Below are 14,406 nucleotides of genomic sequence, written 5' to 3' on the forward strand. Positions count from 1 at the left end.
AATAAATATCTTTACCGGAAATAGTACATCGTAACTTCCTTTTTAAAATCCTGCCACTCGCATTCCACCACGGATAACACATGGGCAATAAATAATCAAGAGGTCTAACGATGCGAATTGAAAAATGTTACTTTTGCTCGGGACCTGTGTATCCCGGGCACGGTACGATGTTTGTGCGGAACGATTGCAAGGTGTGACTTTTCTTTTTGTGTCCTCCTTTCTGCTTTCACGGCTTCTATGCTAATATGCTAGCTGATTTTCTAACTTCCTGCTAGCTAGCTAGCTAGCTAGCTTGTTTTGTCAGCTGGGATGTTTTTTTTTTCTTCCAAATCTGTAGCTACGTAACATAAGACAGTATAAGCCCGGGTGCCCAACTATACTAGATAACCTATTCGTTTTTTTTTCACCTCTTAGCTATATTTCAACGTTTTAGTGCAGTTTCTTAGCCAGCCAGGCCTGTTATTGTTGTGAAGTCTGTCTCACTCAGCAGTGGAGACATTGGCTTTGCTAAAGCTGTAATAGTGTTGTTTCTCGTACATTGAGGGGGTCTCTCCATGAACAGACATGGAACAGTTCTTGTTGCTGCTACCCTGTGTATAAATTAAATAATGACTCAAATGTATTCTCAGACGTTCAGGTTTTGTAAATCAAAATGCCTCAAAAACTTCAAGAAGAAACGTAACCCAAGAAAAACCAGATGGACCAAGGCTTTCAGGAAAGCGTCTGGCAAGGAATTGACAGTGGTGAGTTCCCACGTCCACCCATGCAAGATGTGAAATGGAATGTGATATGATTGATAAACCATCATAGACGATTTGCCCTTGAGTCTCTTACTGATTTATTTCCAACACAGGATAACTGCCTGGAGTTTGAGAAGCGCAGAAATGTGGCTGTCAAATACCAGAGGGAATTGTGGAGCAAGACAGGTACTTGTTATGGCTAAAGTTCAGGAGTGTATTTATTAGTGCAAACCGTAGCAAAACATTTTGCAATGAAAACTAGTGTTTCTTACTGGGTAAGTCAGGGCTGTTTTCAGTACTTCTTGCAACGGAAACTGTTTACCGTTTAAGAACCAAACAAAGGGAATGGAACCGGGAAGGACCTACCTAAATTTGTCCAATATAAATGATAGTTTTCGTTGCAAATCGTTTTCCGCTTGGAGTGAACACAGACAAAATATTTTGCAACAGAATCGGGTGTAATCAATAAACCTCTAATGGGTGCCTCTACTTCGGTCTGTTTGGTTCTTACTAATTACAACCCTGCCCTCACTTTCATCTTTCAGTTGTTTTCATACTCTATTCAGGTCAATTCTCACATGACAGGTTGAGATCATGCTCTCTGCACATTAAAATATATATATATATATATTTCACCTTTATTTAACCAGGTAGGCTAGTTGAGAATAAGTTCTCATTTACAACTGTGACCTGGCCAAGATAAAGCAAAGCTGGTGCTTAAAGCTAGTTAGGGAGATACGAATCCAGCTTCAGTGATTTTTGCAGTTCGTTCCAGTCATTGGCAGCAGAGAACTGGAAGGAAAGGCGGCCGAAGGAGGAATTAGCTTTGGGGGTGACCAGTGAAATATACCTGCTGGAGTACATGCTGCGCGGGTGACCAGTGAGCTGAGAAGGCAGGGCTTTACAGAGCAACAACTTATAGGTGACCTGGAGCCAGTGGGTTTGACGACGGATATGAAGCGAGGGCCAGCCAATGAAAGCATACAGGTCGCAGTGGTGGGTGGTATATGGGGCTTTGGTGACAAAACAGATAGCACTGTGATAGACTACCTCCAATTTTCTGAGTAGGGTGTTGGAGGCTATTTTGGAAATGACATTGCCAAGGTCAAGGGTTGGTAGGATAGTCAGTTTTACTAGGGTATGTTTGGCAGCATGACTGAAGGATGCTTTGTTGCGAAATAGGAAGCTGATTCTAGATTTAATTTTGGATTGGAGATGCTTAATATGAGTCTGGAAGGAGAGTTTACAGTCTAGCCAGACACCTAGGTATTTGTAGTTGTCCACATATTCTAAGTCAGAATTGTCCAGAGTAGTGATGCTGGACGGGTGGGTAGGTGTGGGCAGCGATCGGTTGAAGAGCATACATTTAGTTTTGCTTGCAATTAAGAGCAGTTGGAGGCCACGGAAGGAGAGTTGTATGGCATTGAAGCTCGTCTGGAGGTTCATTAACTGTCCAAAGAAGAGCCAGAAGTATACAGAATGGTGTCGTCTGCGTCGAGGTGGATCAGAGAATCACCAGCAGCAAGAGCAATTTAAATGACACATGTTACTTATGGTGTGTATGTTACTTCTACAGCTACATCAAGACCGATGTAGCTAACTGCTAAGGTTTGTTAATAGCTTTGTTGATCTGTTAAATCCAACTAATTTTGCTATTTTCAGTGGAGGCAATGAGGAAGGTGGAAGGAATAAAGCGGAAACGACAGGCACAGTTCATCTTCAACAGGTGAGCCCTAGCTTTCCTCCCACAGATAAGAGCCTGGTTCAATTTGAAATTGTTGGCCACATGGGCCTTCCAACTTTATAATGATAATATTAGTATTCTGTAAAATCTGGTTGAGTGAGTCAAACTTTAATTACACAGTTCCTGCTTCATAACATTACTATGAGTTACAGGAAAATAACAAAGGCCAGTATCGCCAAGTGTTGGAGTCTGTTTTCAAATTGATTTTGCCATATTTCCTCTCCCTTTCTTGATCAGACTGAAGAAGGGCAAGCAGTTGGAAAAGGAGGAAGCCATCAACGAAGTGAAGAAGAACATTCACCTCATCAAAGCCCCACATGCAGGTGAGTTCACTGATTTCCCTTGTTGCTGTTTAGTATTTTATGTTGTGTTTGTATATCTATCTATATTAGGTGATGGCATTCCTTCCACTTTGAGTTTACATAAATGAAATAAATAATTTTGCTAATCAATTTGTTTTCCATGTGTAGGCAAAGCCAAGGTTCTGGAGGAGAAGATGGTGCAGAAGTTACAAGAAGATGTGGAAATGGGTGACGATTAGCAAGTCCTTATTGGGCCTCTGCTGAAATAGAGACCTACAAAACAACCACTGGCTCTATTCATAACATCTATAGACTATCCTTTACCAAACTCTGGACAACACAGTCTGGGAAGAAACAAGGAGACATAGCAGTGCAACCCAATGCAGTTGCGGAGTGCTAACACAATATTAAACACTTTGAAAATAATTTTGGAGAGTGTTGTCATATGTTGGATTTAATAAAGTATTGTGTCCTGACAAATATTTGTTTTGTTATTCCTCCTGATATTATTCATCCACATGAACTTTGAAATGGCACATTGTCAAATGTGTTTGAAGTGAATTGCATTTATTGGGAGTTTTGGTGGAGACTTACTGAATTCCAGTACTTCAAGTACAGACATGGCACAGAGGGAATTGAATGGCAAGATAATTGTTTAGAAGTGAATTATGAGAAAGGAATGCATCAAACAGAAATACTCATTGTTAAATCCGGCTAAATAGCGACGCCTAGCGGTTCCAGGAAATGTGCCGGTGCAGGTACGGAGCGAGCAAACGGAAGTGGCACGTTTTCTGTTTATGTGAGGCAACGATGGCAGAGAGCAGCCCCATAGTAGTGAAGCGATGTGATTCTGCATGTGTATCTGCCGTGAGCATGGATGCTATCTCAGCTCTGACGGAGCTGGATGATCTGGAGCGGGTCTCTACCAGCAGCTCTGCACCGAGGAGGTGAGAATTCACCCAGCGGGCAGCTGTAGGGATGCAAAGATGTACCCCTAGACTGTGTTAGCATAGCTAGCTAAACCAGAAACATAATTATCTGTCATAATATTCTATCTGCCTTATAAACTGGGTGGTTCAAGCTTTGAATGCTGATTGGCCGTATACTACCACGGGTATGACAAAATAAATGTTTACTAATTACGTTGGTAACCAGTTTATAATAGCAATAAGGCACCTCGGGGGTCTGTGGTATTTGGCCAATATACCACGGCTACGGACAGTGTCTAGGTACTGCGTGCTTAAGAACAGCCCTTAGCCGTGGTATATTGGTTATATACCACACCTTCTCAGGCCTTATTGCTTAATTTTTCCATTGCCGCTATCTATTGAATGCAACCTTTTATGCCTGAAGCCACAGAGCCCTCCCTGTGTGTGTGCGTGTGAGAGAGAGAGACTTTGTGTGTTCATCTACCACAGAAAAAGGTGGAGACTGAGCTGGAGAAGTTGGTTGGGCAGTAGGGGAACATTGACACCAAGATGCTCGCTCTTCAAAGGATGGGGTAAGTGTGTGTACTTTAGAGAGGGTGAGAGAAGTTTCACTGTCTATGAGTACATACCCTACATCCCAATAATCTAGAGAGGTTTCCTTTCCTTATCTACTTTTCTTCATTTGCACTGGTGTGGAAGAGATGGACTCTGGGAAAAGTGATATCTGGTAGACATTCACCACTGTAATTTCAACAATTTCCGATCATTATAGATGAAGGAAAGGAGATTAGTTGTGGAAGCTACTGTAAACTATTGAGAGAAATACCATGTCTAATCGAATATCAATTATCCTGTCACGTTGTCCCCCAGGCCCAACCTGCAGCTGATAGGAGGAGATGCCAGTCAGCTGTCTGGCATGATTACATTCACGTGCAGCCTGGCAGAGAATGTCAGCTGTAAAGTCTGCCAGCTAGACCTGGCAAAGGTACTGTCTACAGACACGCTATTTACACCCACATAGACTCACTCACAGAAAGCATGTTTCCATGAACAGTTTTTATGCGAGTGAAGTCATACCATATTTTTAAAAATCAGCTGTGATGGAAACAAGAAGTTTCGGTACTATTTTTTTAAATGCAAACAGATCATTTGTTCATTTGACATGGTGGATCTTTTTGTGTCTGTAAAAAAAATGTAAGAAATGGCGGGGGAAATGCCTTTATTATGTGCTAATATTTTTGTTTGTATTTATTATGGATCCCCATTGGCTGCTGCTGTGGCCTGTGTGCCCTCAGGCCACGACTCTACTACCACATCTACAACACAAAATCCATGTGTATGTGTGTGTATAGTGCGTATGTTTTCATGTGTGTGTTTGCATGTGTCTGTCTCTTCACAGTCCCCGCTGTTCCATGAGGTGTGTTTTTATTTGTTTTTTAAATCAAATTTTACTGCTTGCATGAGTTACTTGATGTGGAATAGAGACCCTTGTAGTCATGGCTCTATGTAGTACTGTGCACCTCCCATAGTCTGTTCTGGTCTTGGGGACTGTGAAAAGACCACTGGTGGCATGTCTTGTGGGGTATGTATGGGTGTCTAAGCTGTGTGCCAGTAGTTCAAATAGACAGTTCGATGCATTAAACATGTCTCAACACCTCTCATAAATACAAGCAGTGATGAAGTCAATCTCTCCTCCACTTTGAGCCAGGAGAAATTAACATGCATATTATTATTAATTAACATTAATTAATTATTATTATTATGATTAATGCATATTATTAATGTTAGTGTACATCCATGTGCCAGCCGTGCTACCCTGATCTGAGCCAATTGCAGTTTTCCTAAGTCCCTCTTTGTGCACCTGACCACATGACTGAACAGTTCTTAACTGACTTGCCTAGTTAAATAAAGGTAACAGTCCAGGTGTGACAAAATTAGGTCCTGTAGAACCTGCCTTATTGATAGCGCTGTTACGAAGGCCGAGAAGAGCTTTATTATGGATAGACTTCTCCCTATCTTAGCTACTGTTGTATCAATATGTTTTGACATTTGACAGTTCTTAGGTAGCGGAATTACTTTTGCTTCCCTTCAGGCCTGAGGGCACACAATTTCTAGTAAGCTTAAATTCAAGATGTGGCAATATCGTCCGCTATTATCCTCAGTAATCTTCCATCCAAGTTGTCAGATCCCAGTGGCTTGTCATTGTTGATAGACAACAATCATTTTTATCACCTCTTCCACACTCACTCAGTTTATGGAATACAAAGTTACAAGGCTTGTCTATAATACTTTGGTCAGATATACTTAGATGTGTAGTGTCAGCGTTTGTTGCTGGCATGTCATGCCTTAGTTTGCAAATCTTGCCAATAAAAAAAAAATTAAAGTAGTTGGTAATATCAGTGTGTTTTGAGATGACTTAGCCATCTGATTCAATAAATGATGGAGCGGAGTTTGCCCTTTTGCCCAACATTTCATTTAAAGTGCTCCAAAGCTTTTTACTACCATTCTTTGTCATTTATCTTTGTTTCATTGTGTAGTTTCTTCTTTTTTATTCAGTTTAGTCACCTGATTTATACATTTGCAGTCCGGTTGCCAATCGGTTGTGCAGCCAGTCTTATTTGTCATTCCTTTTGCCTCATCCCTTTCAACCATACACATTTTAAATTCCTCATCAATCCACAGATATTTAACCGTTTTTACAGTCATTTTCTTAATGGGTGCATGCTTATTAGTAACTGGGATAGCCAATTTCATAAATGTGTCAAGTACAGCATCTGGTTGCTCCTCATTACACACCACGGACAAACAAAAATATTATTTGCATCAACAACATAGGAATCACTACAAAACTTGTGAACTATATTATGCCCAGACTTTGGTATTCTTAGATATGGCTACTATATTGTGATCACTACATCTGATGGATTTGATACAGTTTTAAAGCTAATTTCTGTAGCATTAGTAAAGATGTGATCAATACATGTTGATGATTTCATTCCTGTGCTGTTCGTAACTACCCTGGTATGTTGACTGGTAACCTGAACCAGGTTGCAGGCACTAGTTACAGTTTAAGCTTTCTCTTGAGTGGGCAGCCTGATGAAAGCCCGTCAATATTTAAATCACTCAGAAAAGAAACCTCTCTGTTGATATCACATACATTATCAAGCATTTCACCAATATTATCCAGATACTGACTGCACTTGGTCTATAGCAGCTTTCCACCAGAATGAAATTATGTCAATTAGCCTATCAGAAGCTTCTAAAGCCATGACATCATTTTTGGGAATTTTCCAAGCTGTTTAAAGGCACAGTCAATTTTGTGTATGTAAACTTCTGACCCACTGGAATTGTGATACAGTGAATTATAAGTGAAATAATCTGTCTGTTAACAATTGTTGGAAAGATTACTTGTGTCATGCACAAACTCGATGTCCTACCTGACTTGCCAAAACTATAGTTTGTTAACAAGACATTTTTGGAGTGGTTGAAAAATGAGTTTTAATGACTCCAACCTATGTGTATGTAAACTTCCGACTTCAACTGTAAGTTCTGATGAACTTCACAGGGTGATGAAAGTGCATGGTGGAGAGCTTGATGCTCCTTTCCAATAAATATTGAGGGTCTTATTCTGGTGACATGATGATCGATGTTTAACTGCTATTTGACTAATAAAAATATTCTCTATCTTATCCAAAATAATCTCATGTAGACTAGCCTAGATGTATTTGCAAACTGTTGGCTAGAGCGCACGTGCCAAGACCAGAGTGTGCACGTTTGCTATTTAACGCAACAGTTCTGTAGCTCAGTTGGTAGAGCATGGCGCTTGTAACGCCAGGGTAGTGGGTTCGATTCCCGGGACCACCCATACGTAGAATGTATGCACACATGACTGTAAGTCGCTTTGGATAAAAGCGTCTGCGAAATGGCATATATTATTATTATTATTATTAGTTGTCAATGCGATGGAAACACATGAAACTTTTTTTTCAGTGCATGACAACTTAAGCGAAAATGTACATTTTGTGTGCACTACATTACCACGCACTGATTTTTATCCGCAATAAATCAGTTTCCCACGGGTGGGGAAATGCATATATCTTCTTAATGCAGATTTTTGAACATTCGCATCGAAATCTGTCGGAAATTGGATGGAAACCTAGCTAATCACACACTTACTGTATGTGTGTACACAAATCAGCATTATAGGCTGTTAACCGAGGGATTAGGATATAAAATGATGTCCCTATCAACTCCAGTAAGTGATATAATGGCACACTGTTTGTATGTGTGTTAACAGACCCGGCTTTATAAGGTTATCCAGCGGGCTGATGACATCCTGGACCTGAAGTTCTGTACAGACGGCGTTCAGACGGCGCTACACAACGAGGACTATGAACAGGCTGCCGCCCACATCCACCGCTACCTTTCTCTCGACCAATCAGTCATTGAGCTAAGTCGCCAAGGAGAAGAGAGTAAGGCCCCTATGTTCCACCACAACTCACAACTAGGGTTGTAAAGTTACGGGAACGTTTAATAATTTCCTTGATTTTACAGAAAACTCGGTTGGAATGAGCTGAAAATCCAGAATTCTCCAAACAGGATTTCTGGAAATCCGGGCAATTGATTGAAAGTTCCCGTCATTGCAACTCTACTCACATCACACTTGCTGATAGTGCAGGGGTGGGTAATCATTTTGTATCGAGGGCCGCATCGGGATTTCTAAATTCAACCGAGGGCCGCAGTTGTTTTGGGATCGATTTTGTTTTGTCAAAATAAATTATTATTAGTTATTTAAAAATCGAAAGGTCCATTATCATTTCTACATACTTTCTATCTGGTTCTAGACGTTCATATTTTGTAGGGATGCACCGATGTGGGATTTTTTTCTTTCTATGTTCATAAGAGTAATAAGAAAATATGTCAAATGACTTGAATATGGGAAAGGTGTAGAACATTTTTTTATTTGGATCACAAAGTTACTGAAAAGCATTGGAAAGTTCAGGAAATTTGGGAAGCACATCAGGTAATGTGCAGAAAGTAAGATCTGCATTGCTTTCAGTTTTTGTCACAGTCCCTTCTAACGTGTTCTGTGCGGTCTTTGATACTATTTTCTGCTCAGGCAGTGATGTGGACGCTAGCCTTGCCATGCTTCAAGTGACAGAGCAGCAATTGAAAGTCCTGGTTGTGGAGAGACTGGATGAGGCTGTTACCAGGGGTGATCTGGTGCAGGTGAAAATATTCTTTAAAATCATCCCTCTGCTTGACCTCCACGATCAAGGCCTGGCTCGCTTTGGCCAGTACCTCTGCAGCCAAGTGAGTGGGGTTGTCCATGCAATAGTGTGTGTGTGAGCGTTAATGCTTGTCCATTTTGTTTATCTTCACAGTCATCTTTTTCTCTCTCAGCTGGCCTCTAAAGCAGATGAGAACCTGCTCTTGGCTGTGGGAGGAGAGCTGGGAGAGAAGAGAGCTGCCCTGGTCTTTGCTGACACCCTGACTCTGCTGATGGAGGGTGAGGGACTGACCATAATGATGATGTGTCTTTTTAGACATGTCTGTAAACGTGTTGGTTTGTGTGTATGTATAGGAAAATAGAATTGGTGGAAAATATTTAGTGTGTGTTTCAGGCATAGCTCGTGTTGTGGAGACCCACCAGCCCATCGTAGAGACGCACTACGGTCCAGGCTACCTGTATACTCTCATCACTCACCTGCAGCAGGAGTGTGACCGACAGGCCCAGAAAGTAGTTGACAAGTTCATCCAACAGAGAGACTACCACAACAAGGTCTGTGTGTCAATTGCATTCAATTCATTAGATCTTTAAATTACAGACTAAAGTAAGAAAGTGTTATTAAATTGAATATCTCTGCTTGCAGTTTCAAATCGTCCAGAGCAGCATGATGAAGAGTGTGCCCACTGAGAGGATTGAACCCAGGTCAGTGTGACAGTTCAGCCCACTTTATTTCAATAGCATTACTCAATGTCATCTTTTGGTGTAGAGGACAATGCATGTGTACTATGCGTATTTATGTTGCGTTTCACCTGTGTTTCACCTGTGTGTGTAGGGAGCTGGATCCTGTATTACTGGAAGTCACTCTGATGAATGCCAGGTCGGAGCTTTACTTAAGATTCCTGCGCCGTCGCAGATGGCCGACTTTGACGTTGGGGATGCTACGGCAACACCTGGCATCGTTCAAGGTAAGACACCCAACACACACACACACTCAACGTACACACTTATAAAACCCTGTACACACTGTGTTAGTAAGTTTGGTTGTCTTTGTTTCTTGCTACAGAGCACAAGCATAATGTGGAGAAACTGCTGAAACACTGCATGCTGGGCCAGCTCATGCAGGAGCTGATTGGCTACTACATTCCAATGGAGGAGTACTACACGAGGGAGACCGTCAGCAAGGTTAGCCACCACTTCTAACTATACAGCAGGGGTTTCATTTATCCCTGAATCAGCCCATCATTAGAAGTAAAATAATGAAAACCAGCAATTCTGTCAACCTCAAACCCTGATATGATTACCATTGATACACAGTATACATATGTAACCACACAATAGTAATAATGATTATATTAATTCCCTTTGCCCATCTCTTCTTAGGCTGTAGCAATGGATACATATGAGAAGGGTCAGCTGACGTCCAGCATGGTGGATGACTGTTTCTACATTGTGAAGAAGTGCATCAGCAGAGCCCTGTCCAGCTCCAGCATTGACTGCCTGTGTGCCATGATCAACCAACTCAACCTCAGTGCCAGAGTCTGACTTCAGGTAGACAGTAGTAGACACACAATCAATCATTTGAACGCTCATTTGAATCTCCTCCTAGCTCTCACACCTTCCTTTTTCTCTCCATCTTCCACCAACCCATGCTTCTCTCTCCCACCTTCTCTCTGTCTCACTCAGGGAGGTGTTGTATAATAAGCTGAGGCAGGGCTTCCCTGCGACCACGCTGCAGGACATCCAGCGTGGGGTGAGCAGTGCAGTGAGTCTGATGCAGGGCAGCCTGCAGCAGGGCAAATTCAACAACCTGGGCATTGACAGCGCAGAGGTCGCCAAGGCTGCCTTCCTGGTGAGGGACTTGACAAACACTGACCGACACACACAAACACTGACCGACACACACAAACACTTACCGCCAAACTGAGCATTGAAAGCACAGAAAATGCCGTGGCAACGTTCCTGGTAAGAAACAGACACAGTCTAAAACACACACCGGTCACAGAGAGCACACTAAGGCAGCATTCCTGATGATAAACACGAAACAGACAACAGACACATAAATTCACTCACACCCATCTTTCTTTCGATCCCAGGTGACTCTGAATAATGTGGAGGTGTGTAGCGAGAACATCACCACTCTGAAGAGGAACCTGGAGGTGCTAAAGAGTAACATTTCAGTAAGACACATTATGTATAGTATACCACAGATAATGACGTTTTCCCCTCTCTCTCTTTCTCAGAGTGATTGCTCCAAGTTGTTCACTCAGGGGGCGGGATCAGGAGAGCAAGCTAAGATTGACAGCTGTCTGTCAGACATGGTCAACACATCCAGCAAGTTCAAGGATCTCTTGCAGGTTGGAGGATGCAGAAGTATACTCAGATCAGAGACACATGATCTGCCTCTGTGCAGTTGTGTTAAGGGGGTCTTTGACCTCATTTTGCAAGTAATACTAGTAACAGTAGTAGTGCTAGCAGCAACATTTATTTGTAAGTCACAGTGATAAACTGAATTGTGTACCAATTTACATGCATAGACAATATACAACTACAAAACGTCACCTGTGTGTCTAATCTGTATGGAGTAGAACTAACTCAGTTGTGAACCTCAGGAGGGCCTGACGGACCTGAACACCACAGCCATCAAGCCTCAGGTCAAACCGTGGATCAGCAGCTTCCTGTCCATCTCACACAACATAGAGGAGGTACAAAAACACACACACCCTTTCCCCCCCAGTGTGTGACTGTACTGTTTTCTTGTGCAGTAGGAGTTTAATGAGTACGAGGCCAACGACCCCTGGGTCCAGCAGCTCATCGTCAACCTCGAGTAGCTCATGGCAGAGTTCAAGGTAACCATGGTTCTGCTTAGCTTCAGGAATAAATATCTTATATTAGCATTTTAGAAACTATTTATTTTCTCTTCTCCCCCTCTTTATAATCTCTCTGTCTTGTTCTCTCAGGCGGGGCTCTCTTCAATTATCTATGACACACTGACCAGCCTCATGACCAGTTTGGTCTCCATGGAGATGGAGAAGACCATCCTGAAGTGCACCTTCAGCAGGGTGAGATATCCCAAGCCTGGCCACAAGGTGGCATCACACCTACCGCATGCACTGTCTGTGACGTAATGATAAGAGGCCTTCTTTTAATGTTTTATTTATGACTCCAGAAGGATGGTAGATTAAGCTTCTTTTCCCTTGGCATCTGCCTCTTTAGACGGTGTGTGTGCTGTAATTTAGTGCAAGGATACTAAAGCATTTTATTGCAGGCCACGTATCCCCTCTTTCTTTTTCTGGGATGTTCTCTGTTTGATCCTTTGATCCTTTTTGATGTGGTCTTTGTTTAAATATTTAATTGCTGGTCTGGACACCTTTTTTCAGTTTCATGCTCTTGATTTGAACCCCTTATTGCACCTGTCTCTTAGCTGGGAGGGCTTCAGTTTGATAAGGAGCTGCGTTCTCTGGTGGCCTACCTCACTACTGTCACCACCTGGACTATTAGGGACAAGTTTGCCCGGCTGACTCAGATGGCCACCATCCTTAACCTGGAGCGGGTAATCTGCAGTATACACACTCACACATTTCTCAACCCACAAGCAATCCTCAACCCAGACACAATCACATAGATGGGGCCACATTGTTCGTTGAGCTCCTAGACAGGATTGGGTCGAGTCACAGATCTGGGGAAGGGTACCAAAACATTTCTGCAGATTTTAAGGTCCACAAGAACACAGTGGCCTCCATCATTCTTAATTGGAAGAAGTTTGGAACCACCAAGTCTCTTCCTCGAGCTGGCCTTCCGGCCAAACTGAGCAATCAGGGGTTAAGGGCCTTGGTCAGGGAGGTGATCAAAAACCCAATGGTCACTGACAAAGCTCCAGAGTTCCTCTGTGGAGATGGGAGAACCTTCCAAAAGGAAAACCATCTCTGTAGCACTTCACCAATCAGTCCTTTATGGTAGAGTGGTGAGACGGAAGCCACTCCTCAGTAAAAGGCACATGACAGGCCACTTGGAGTTTGCCGAAAGACACCTAAAGGACTCCCAGGCCATGATAAACAGGATTCTCTGGTCTGATGAAAACAAGATTGAACTCTTTGGCCTGAATGCCAAGTATCACGTCTGGAGTAAACCTGGAACCATCCCTACGTGAAGCATGTGGGAATGTTTTTCAGCGGCAGGGACTGGGAGACTAGTCAGGATCGAGGGAAAGATGAACGAAGCAAAGTACAGAGAGATCCTTGATGAAAACCTGCTCCAGAGTGCTCAGGACTTCAGACTGGGGGGAAGGTTAATATTCCAACAGGACAATGACCCTGAGCACACAGCCAAGACAACGCAGCAGTGGCTTTGGGACAAGTCTCTGAATGTCCTTGTGGCTCAGCCAGAGCCCGGTCTTAAACTCGATCGAACATCTCTGGCGAGACTTGAGAAGTTCTGTGCAGCGACGCTCCCCATCCAACCTGACAGAGCTTGAGAGGATCTGCAGAGAAGAATGGGAGAAACTCCACAAATACAGGTGTGCCAAGCTTGTAGTGTCATATCCAAGAAGACTTGAGGCTGTAATCGCTGCCAACAAAGTACTGAGTAAAGGGTCTGAATACTTATGTAAATGTATTATTTCAGTTTTTTATTTTTAATTAACCTGTTTTTGCTTTGTCATTATGGGGTATTGTGCGTGTGTGTAGATTGATGAGGGGGGAAACTTTTTAATCCATTTTAGAATAAGTCTGTAACGTAACAAAATGTGGAAAAAGTCGAGGTCTAAATACTTTCCGAATTCACTCTATTTACCACTGACCTCTCATTTTGTACTTTCATGTCTCTGTATACACATGCCTGTTCTCAGAACTGTGTATGTTTTTGTGTTTCTCGGTAACAGAGACCTTGGATTACTGGGGCCCGAACTCTGGTCCTCTAACGTGGCGTCTGACCCCTGCGGAGGTCCGGCAGGTTCTGGCGCTCCGCATTGATTTCCGCAGTGAGGACATCAAGAGGCTCCACCTCTAACTCTGCTACCCAGAGACTGTGCTGGTGCACATGTTACATGGGACTAGACTCATGCTGATTGGTCTTTGAGGAAAAAGAGGAATGTGCAGGTGGATCCCCTGAGAGGAAGTCCCTGCTGCTTCTGACCTCTGCTGGCCTCATAGGAGGAGGAAGAGGTTGCCCCCTAAGTACAGATACAGGGATAGATATTTGTTTAACCCCCAAATGATTGCAGTTAGGTTTGAGGGTAGTGAGATCTGATCCTAGATCTGTAGTTAATGCTACTTCTAATTCTAGCGGCCTCATACAGCCAATCAAAGCTAGGAGTAACAGCTGTAATGGAACTATGGGATTGTGGAACAGTGGGATTATGGATTTGAGCCTTTTGGCTTGGATTAATAAATATTATGTAACATATTAAATGTAAAATATTAAAGTGTTCTCTCGAAGATGTCTTTTTTTGTCATTAATTTATATT

The 14,406-nt window shown here is 42.6% G+C and overlaps 1 protein-coding gene and 1 pseudogene across 1 annotated transcript; both read left to right on the forward strand.

The window, feature by feature from the left end:
• The first annotated feature begins 28 nt into the window (after positions 1 to 28).
• Positions 29 to 3,266, forward strand: LOC118359738 (probable ribosome biogenesis protein RLP24). The gene is made up of 6 exons (XM_035738405.2): positions 29 to 191; positions 630 to 743; positions 854 to 926; positions 2,403 to 2,466; positions 2,722 to 2,807; positions 2,955 to 3,266. Exons 1-6 carry the CDS (start codon positions 111 to 113, stop codon positions 3,023 to 3,025), a joined length of 489 nt encoding a protein of 162 aa, XP_035594298.1. The 5' UTR covers positions 29 to 110; the 3' UTR covers positions 3,026 to 3,266.
• A 269-nt stretch (positions 3,267 to 3,535) lies between these two features.
• Positions 3,536 to 14,377, forward strand: LOC118359749 (conserved oligomeric Golgi complex subunit 4-like; annotated as a pseudogene).
• Positions 14,378 to 14,406: the final 29 nt, after the last annotated feature.

The sequence above is a fragment of the Oncorhynchus keta genome, chromosome 2 (assembly GCF_023373465.1).
Source record: "Oncorhynchus keta strain PuntledgeMale-10-30-2019 chromosome 2, Oket_V2, whole genome shotgun sequence".
NCBI lineage: Eukaryota > Metazoa > Chordata > Actinopteri > Salmoniformes > Salmonidae > Oncorhynchus > Oncorhynchus keta.